At 33.6% G+C, this 9,636-nt stretch overlaps 1 protein-coding gene across 1 annotated transcript; it reads left to right on the forward strand.

Moving 5' to 3' along the window:
- Positions 1–7,114: 7,114 nt before the first annotated feature.
- On the forward strand, positions 7,115–9,026 carry LOC133703909 (berberine bridge enzyme-like 26). Its single transcript, XM_062128646.1, has one exon. It carries the CDS (start codon positions 7,162–7,164, stop codon positions 8,752–8,754), a length of 1,593 nt encoding a protein of 530 aa, XP_061984630.1. The 5' UTR covers positions 7,115–7,161; the 3' UTR covers positions 8,755–9,026.
- The last annotated feature ends 610 nt before the right edge of the window (positions 9,027–9,636 follow it).

Raw genomic sequence — 9,636 nt, forward strand, 5'->3', positions numbered from 1 at the left:
ACCCCTTTACAATCTGCAATCTTTCAAATTCACCAACCTTGATATGTTTGAAGCATATCCATCAGAAAACACAGACTCTTAATTCATTGATAGACAAGTAACTATGCATTATTTTCTAAGGCGAAGTTGGCTTTGAGCTTTGCGACACGTGACCTATCATAAACCAACTCTATATTTTTATGGTGACAAAACAAAGATATATCCATTTTAGCCTTAATGTTGTCGTTTGTCTTCCCTTTCACGTCCATAACCATGTTAAAAATATTTCCTAACACATTATTTTTAATGTGCATGACATCAAGGTTATGGCATAGAAGATTAGTTTTCCAATAAGAAAACTCCTAGAAAATACTTCACGTTACCCAATTATGGTGAAATCAAAATCAGGAAATTTCTGCTTATTGGATTGAAAACCACGTACACACAATGTCATCGTACTCCAATATCAAATCATAGAATTCTTCACTTTACAGTAGCGAAGGTGTAACATCCTTTTCAACTCTGCTAAAAAAAAAGTCTTTTCTATACTTGTGACCCGTTAGCAAAAATCATTGGTGGAAATAAAAAAAAAGGCATGTTACCATCATTTGTTAACATAAATGCCTTGTTATTTTTCATACAATATGGACATGCTAGTTTTACATGCGTGCTTCAACTAAAAACCATTCCATACACAGAAAAATCATTGATAGTTCACATCAAAGTTGCTTTTTTCTAAAACTTTTGTGTCCTCAATACATTATATGTCAAAGCCCCGGATGACCACAACTATTTCAACTGATCAATCAACAGACCAAGATAAATATCTATATTTTGACCTAGACTATTAGGGTTGAGTATGATCGTAGATAAAAATATGAATTCTGATATCAAACACATCTATAGTGGCAAGTTATAAATCGTTAGTATCATCGACTAACAAGGATAAGAAATAACAGTGAACCGAATGGATTGAATTCGTGTGTACATGACCAAGATGCATGTACCTTAATTCCATTGAAAACTAAGGATGCACCCTATTAAAATATTTATAGGTTTTATCATCAGAAAAGTGCACCATCACTCCATCCACCACATCATGTAAATGATGCCATGTCATGTGCTTAGTAGTGTTTGGTGACATCAATAACATTTGCAGTCTAGTTGTGATTAGAAAGCATATAAGTTTTCTATATACATTGGGTTTATAATGAGCATGCCCACATGTTTTACACTCATTCAACTTTATATTTTTAAGGTAGTACAACATGTAGAAGTTTGGATAAATGTCAATTTTATGTTATCTTAGATCGAGGGGTTTTATCATGGATTTGATAGCATAAAAGTTCTCTATCAGCCTATTCCTTTCAGGTAAAATGCTTTTGCCCATTCAAGAATTCTATTATAACCGACTTCACTCAACTCATGATCTGACTTAATGGTGAACATATGTGCAATGACCGATAATTTACTGTGATTTGTACACCTATCCCATAATAGTTCGTCGGAGTCTTTCAAAAGATCAAAAATCTTGGTCGCGTCTGTATTGGGTTCTTCATCTACTATTGGAGATTGACCGACATAACCCTAATTCATTCTCATCATATCCATAACCATATTCTGACGATGATTACTATTGTCATCTATAACTTCATGCACATTGCTAAAACTAGAAGTTAACCCAACTATCTTTTCTACCATGGTCTCATAAGGAACATATGGTTCTCCATGTGCAAACTAACACAAGTATTTCTCCATGAACCTTTTTTGTAGAAGATTTGTAGTTACAACATTTGGATCAATAAACTTTTTATTTTTACATCTTTTATATGAATATTTAATATCGCCTCCACTAATATTTCTTGGATTAGATAGTATATAATTAATAAAACCCTAAATCTCATTACAATAATTCATCCTACACAACAATTGTGGTGAATCTCGATACATCCATGAACGATTATCCATTACTTATGTCAAACCTATATAGAATATTGATGACAAAATGTATTAATTAATTACGTAAACTAAATAAATTAAAGAACATTGGTTTAACTTAAACTTGTTCAAACTATTTTAATAATTCAACTAATTCATTATCAATTATCTACATAAATTTAAATTTCTATACATTTACTGAAAATTTCAACTCAACAATAAAACTGATAAAATATAAAACGAACCTGTTAAATAAACCATTATTTATTTCATCACAAAACACCTAATTCACAAATTCAAAATAAATCTCATCAATTTATAAACAAATACAATTTTAAAAAATCTCAAACAAACTCTACCATGTACAAATCATACATTCATACACTAGATTTCTATGAGAAAAAGCTATAAAACAAGTAAATACTCAAATAATACATACACACACACCCTACAAAAATATGTTGTTGCACCTCAGCAGACATTGCAAAAAGAGGGCAAAATAAAAAATTGGAGTCACCACTTAGTAATTAAAGGGAACAAGGGATCCTAAAAATCAGTACTGATTTCAGAGATTCAGGTAAAATGTTAGTTATATCCAAGAAAAGAACAACATCACCCTTCCAGCATTCTTTCTTATGAAAGATTACTTTTATTATGTGTTTTTTTTCTTAAATTTATCTTTTTGATTGTCATCAATTATTCTAATTGTTTTTAGTTTTTTTTGTATTTCTAATTTTGTTAAAAGTTTAATGTTGATCTTTAGATATATTAGAAAATGATATCAGTCCCTTGAAAATATAAGAATTGTTGAAGATGTTTGACATTAAGTTCTAAAAAGATTTTTTTTGTTCAACGTAACTCATATTTGATTTGAAATCTAGACATTGATCCTTAAAGAAAAAAATACATGTAAAAATAAGATTGGATTTTAGAACATTTATTTTTGTTGGTTTTTTAAAAATGAACCTGATGCACATCATTGTATTTCAGCAAGTATTGATTAAATTATATTTAGATGAAGTTTAAGAGTTTAATAATAATTGTAGTTTAAAATATTTTTTATTTAGAAATATATTAAGATAATATTTTTATTTTTTTAAAATATTTTTTAATATTAACCTATTGATTTAAAAATATAAAAAATAAGTTTTTTAAAAATAAATTTTAAATTTTTAAGAAATACCAACAACTTCGAACACTTCCCTTACTCAATGCAAATTATTAAATCCTATGAGCGGAAAATATTACGGAATTATTCCCTGTACAGCAAAGACAAAAGCACTGGTTTATTTTGTTACAAAAAACTTCTCAACATTCTCAGCCTTCTCTCATTCTAAAAAGAAAGACCGTGACCAATATTCAACTCTTCTCTTCATTGTGGCTGTTTCTTTCTCTTTTTGTTGTGTTGGCTATGCAAGGTAGACCATGGGTTTCAGGTTTGATTTTTTTCTGGAGGTTCTCTTTCCTTAGTCCCCTCCTTTGTTCCTGTGCTGGTATTTTTTAAAATGGAGAGGGAGCTGTCGGTGGAAGGCTGTGATTGTGGGTTTTTGGGTCTGTATGGTGATTACAGTCTCAGTTCTTTGTGGATGAAGGAGAGGTTACGGGTGCTGCGAGTTGGGTTCGTTGGGGGCTGTATTTGGGGATGACTTGGAAATGGGTTTCCTTTGGTGCTGCTTATTGGTGATGAAGGGAAGGGACGGAGCCCTGATGGGTCAACCGTGGGTGGTTGATGATGGTGAAAATGGAGGCTTGGGTGTACAGTGGTGGGGCTCACTGTGGGAATGGAATTTCTGGGCTCTCGTCTGTAGATGGGGATGAAGGCTGGTTTGGGTTGATGAGAGAAGAAAAAAGAAGAAGAAGACGCTGGCAGTGGGTGACTTGGGTGGTTTCGGATGTTAAAGCAAGGGCTGGTCGTGGATATATGGTTTAATTGGTTTTGGTAGTGGCTAATCCATGGTGGTCAATCTGATAGTTGTTCTCGCTGGTAGATGCAAGATGGAGAGGCTGCTGCTGGTTGGGCAGGGCTGGGGCAGAGAGTGAAGGATGGAAGCTTTTGTGTTGCTGGTCTAGGGTGTGCTGTTATGTGAATCCTTTAGTTGAATGAGAGGCTGGTAGTTCTGAAATATAGTATCAGTGATCGATGGTTGGCTGGAGAGGTCAATTGGTAGTCTATTGAGGTGTTGTGGTTATGGTTAATCTGGACAGTGGAACTGGAATGGCAATGGCGATGGTCTCTGTGTGGGAAATAAGAGGAATGGAACTGGGTAGTTATGGCGTTTGAAGGAAATGGATCATGAAGGCTCTGTGTATGGTCAATCCTTTTAGCTGAATGAGATTGGTATCTGGACTTAATTGCTTAGGACTGCAATCCAAAATCTGAAATTAATTGCTGGATTTTGGGGTTTAACCGCTCAAGAATCTGGCTATAGTTGGGTGATTACAATCTCTGGAATTAAAATTGAATAAATTAATCCAATTGGACTAATATGATTGAAATCAATGAATCAATTTGGACTAAATTGAATTAAATTGATTGAAATGGACTGGAGTAAGAATACAGGCAGACATTCCTTGTTCTCGTAACAATCCTTGGATTTTGAATTTTTTTAATTTTATTCAATTTACCCTAAATCATCTTTTTCTTTTTAATTATATCTCTAATTATACAATTTTGATCAATCTAACTTTTAATTGACTTTTCTTCTTCAATTAAAATCTTCATTGATTTCTAATTTGACCATTTATTTCAAAATCAACATTGAACTTCAAGTTTTTTTCACTCTCAGCAAAATCAAATCAAATTAAACTCTTTTCTTTGATTTACTCTTCAATTCATATATCTCACTTATGATTCAAAAATTTTCAAACTTTATTTTTACTTGTGAAGCTCAATTATCAATCCAATTTCAAACCCCAACTTTTTTGTATTTAATTGTTTCTATTTTTGCATTTTGTATTTTTTTTATTTACAAGATTTGTTTTTTTGACACATAAAAATTTAAAAAAACTACTGAAAAAACATATTTGTTTTTTATTTTTTTTAAAAAAATATACAAAAATAGGGGTTAAAATTGAGTCATGACATATGCAACAAAAATTAACAAATTTAAACTTAAACAAGATGCTGACAAATTGAGTGTTAGAGTAACTAAATTTGTAGTGGGAGGTTGATTTGAGATAAAAAAAAAATTATGTGTTTGTGTGTGTGTTGGGGTGGGGTGTTGTTTGTTGTAAAGAAAAATTGAGGAAAAAGAAGAAATGGGGGAGGGAGAGAGGAGGGTCAGGACATAAATTAAATATTATCGACGGATTTAATCAATAAATTTAAATATTTCTGTAAAAATAACATGTCATCGTATTTTTTTGTTTCTTTTTATTTTTTTTTTCTCACTATGATTCTCTCTGTATATCATGAGAATAGTTCTGTTGGTGTTTATCTATGAATATTACAATGACATATTCATTCAAAAAAATTCAGCATAATTTAGTGATAAAAATACTTAGTTGGTGTGCCTATTTGAATTTGCTAATTTTCTAGTAGTGAAACAAATGAAAAAAGGTTGAAAAAATTGAGGCATGGTCGGTGTTGCAATATATGTTATAATCCAATATTAATAACAAGATTCCACTAAGCATGCGTTGTTATTAAAATTGGCAAGGCTTTTCACCAAAAAAAATAGCTAGGCTTAGTGGTCCATTTAGATCAGGTTTTAAATTAAATACGGTGAAAATTAATTAGTGTGTCAACTTATAACTTAGATAAAACCTAATTTGATTTAAAATAATAATAATAATATTAATTTATCAACTTATCGTTCTAGATTGATTCAAATCAATTTAATTTAAATCATCAAATTTGTAATTAGGTTTCGAGATTACTTCCTAGTCTAATTAGATTTAATAACTTTGAGTTGAAGTAAGAATCATTTAAAAGAAAAATTAGCATATTAATTACTTTATGAGATGATTGTTTCCTAGGAACCCCGTTAAAAATGAAAGTGAACCATGTTGTACATACTAGCTCATATATATATATATATATATATATATATATATATATATATATATTATTTTTTAGTTTAATACATATTATTGTCAAAACAAAAATAGCTTTATTATATATATTTTTTTTCATTCAAGTGATTTGAAATATATTAAATGAGAAAACAAAGGAAAAGAATCATGAGTTTATGAAAAAAAGAAAAGGTTTCAAAGCATACGATAGTAGGTCTTCAATGTCGGCTGCTAAATATTGCAACAGGCATGAACTCGATGTTATAGTGGACCTGATCCGCCAATCTGGGTTAGGCTTTTGTATTCTTGGAGGCTAACAATCTTTGACCCTTCAGAAATCCTCAACCATGACGTATTCTATATTAGTTTGCTCTCAATTATTAGTCCTTCAAGATTTCAAAGTTTTTTCTAAGGAAAACTAAGGATGGAGATTACGAAGTTTTTTCTAAGGAAAGCTAAGGATGGAGTTCTGGATAATAATGTAGATGACAATCCCTTACTTATTATAGAATTAATAACACTATATATATATGCTGAAATGGACATTCAATTCAATGATACTGCTGACAAGAGGTAAAATTCCCTTGGAACTTGAAGAAACCTAGTTTTGAAAGAAGAAAAAAAAGAGTCGTAGAATTATTATTATAAAACATAAATAAGAGATGACTTTTAATTCATACCAACCAAATAATATATGTGTGAATGGCAATCAATTAAGAATTTTAGTTTAAATTTCTTGATTGGCTGCGGGCTAGGACTAAAGTATGCAAACGAATAATGTTCTCCTACCAGTGAGATTTTCAATAGTTGCAGAAGCAGGTTATTTCAGAATCTCAAAGGGTTGGAGCCAGTATGAACTCTATAATAGCCCAACACATGTAGCGCCAAGCACTAAGAAATGGTTAAGATCATGTGAATGGAGTAATATAATGAGAAACCAAATGGTGACCAGAACAAGTTTCCGTCTAGTTTCTGAAGAACCCTTTAGCAGAAAAGTCAGGTAAAATATTTATCAAAACAGGAATTTCACATGGGAAAAGCATAGATGACCAATATCTAGGCCCAAGTTGCCTGTTGGTTGTTGAAGATATAATAAAAATCATTACAATAAGGCTTACATTTAATCCCTGATTAATGTGACTCATACTCATCAAGATTACTATATAAGTAATCTTGGGGCTTCTGCTTTTGATACACAAGCCAGGGAGATAGAGAAATAAGCAGGCAAAAATGGTGTTTCCAATTGCTTCCATTCTTTCAATACTTGTACTCCTATCTCCATTTGTATTTTCATACCCAATTCAGGATAGGTTTCTACAATGTCTCTCAACGACTTCAGAATCCTCCTTTCCTTTCTCCACTGCCTTGTACACTCCAATTAATAACTCTTCATTCACCACAGTTTTACTTTCTACTGCTCAAAACCTGAGGTATACATTGCCTTCAGTGCCAAAGCCAGAGTTTATCTTCACACCATTCAATGAATCCGACATTCAAGCAGCTGTTGCTTGCTGCAAACAGCTTGGAATTCACTTTAGAGTTCGCAGTGGAGGCCATGATTACGAGGCTGTCTCGTATGTCTCTGCAATTGAATCCCCTTTCATTATTATAGACCTTGCCAAGCTACGGTCTGTTGACGTTGACATCGAAGATAATAGCGCTTGGGTTCAGGCTGGCGCCACAAATGGTGAACTTTACTACAGGATTGCTGAAAAAAGTAAAACGCATGGTTTCCCTGCTGGCCTTTGCACCAGTTTAGGCATGGGTGGGCTCATTACAGGTGGTGCTTATGGTGCTATGATGAGGAAATATGGCCTCGGTGCTGACAATGTCATCGATGCTCGCATAGTCGATGCTCAGGGCAGGATTCTTGATAGAAAAGCCATGGGAGAAGAACTTTTTTGGGCAATCAGAGGAGGAGGAGGAGGAAGCTTTGGTATTATTACTGCCTGGAAAGTAAAGTTGGTCCCTGTTCCAGAAACTGTAACAGTCTTTACAGTTACTAAGACCTTGGAACAAGGCGCCACTAAGCTCCTCTATAGATGGCAGCAAGTTGCTGACAAACTCGACGAAGATCTCTTCATTAGAGTTAGCATTCAAACAGCCGGTACCAAAGGCAACAGAACTATCACAACTTCCTATAATGCCGTGTTTCTTGGTGATGCCAAGAGACTCCTCAGGGTAATGGAATCTAGCTTTCCAGAATTGGGCCTGACACAGAAGGATTGCATCGAAACTACCTGGCTCGAATCTGTGCTATACACTGGCAGCTATCCGAGCAATACACCTCCCGAAGCTTTACTTCAAGCAAATAACGTATTGAAGAGCTACTTCAAAGCCAAGTCAGATTTTGTCCAAGAACCTATCCCTGAATCTGCACTGAAAGGTATTTGGAAAAGGCTTTTCAAAGAAGAAGGCGGTTTCATGATATGGAATCCTTTTGGTGGAATGATGAGCAAAATCTCTGAGTTTGAGACTCCTTTCCCCCATAGAAAAGGTGATCTATTCATGATCCAGTATGTAACTGGCTGGCAGGATGCTTCAGGGAATGTTGGAAAGCACGTAAAGTGGATCAGGGAGCTTTACAAGTACATGGCACCTTATGTTTCCAAGAATCCAAGGGAAGCATATGTGAATTACAGGGATCTTGATCTGGGCATCAACAGGAATACTAACACTAGCTTTATTAAGGCAAGTGTCTGGGGTGCTAAATACTTCAAGGGTAACTTCTACAGGTTGGCATTAGTGAAGAGCAAAGTTGATCCTGACAACATTTTCAGGCATGAACAAAGCATCCCACCTCTTCCACTTCACATGAGATAGAGAAGCTGAAGAGTAACAAGGGGCCAGAAAGAAGGGTGGTTAGATCACCATGTTTAGGCACTTTTTACAGAACCAGCATCCTTGATTTGTTGTAATAATTTGGTTAAATAAACAGTAATTACTGTCCCAAAATGATGTGTAATAAGCAAGCCATTCTGTCATGTAGCACTCGAAATTTAGTAGAAAGACGTCGTACAATAATCGTGGTTGTTGAATCCTCGATGATGATCAGATCTAAATTATTTAATAAAATACAGCAATTTGGTGAACAATTTACAAAATATTGAATAATATGCTAATGTGCCTTTAATGATCCACTTAAGTCTGGTATTAATGATCACGTACGTAAGATGTTGTGAAGACGTGAATTGAACCCTTTACCTCAAGATTACAAGTCTTCGAGCTTAGGGGAGAATAGAAGAGCAACGTAGAGAAAACTGTGGAGTTGAATAACAAACCAATAAAATAAACTACTGGTTGTCAACCGGAGAACCTCAGGAGAAGATTAAGAAAGATAACATAATCTGATATTTCTATCATTATCTAGAAATTTGAAAGCACTACAATTTAGCTATTCTCTTGTACTAAAACTCTACAAGAATCACTCATGTAATTAAGATGTTTTTAATCCGCTTCTCTTCTCTAGTTAACACTTTAAAATGAAGTGTTAACCAGAGAACTGTTTACTTGTATGAAAAAGATAGTACTGAAGAACTAGTAAAACTTATCCTTCTGTGTTTTTCACAGCTCTAAAAAAAGACAAAAACATCTTAACTTGTCTTCCTCTCCTTCCTCCTTCACGCGAGAACACGACATTGCAACGACCCTTCCCAGACTAGTCTAGATATCTTTTGTTAGTTGAGAAGTCGCCACCAAGTATAT

Source organism: Populus nigra, chromosome 9 (assembly GCF_951802175.1).
Source record: "Populus nigra chromosome 9, ddPopNigr1.1, whole genome shotgun sequence".
Taxonomy (NCBI): domain Eukaryota; kingdom Viridiplantae; phylum Streptophyta; class Magnoliopsida; order Malpighiales; family Salicaceae; genus Populus; species Populus nigra.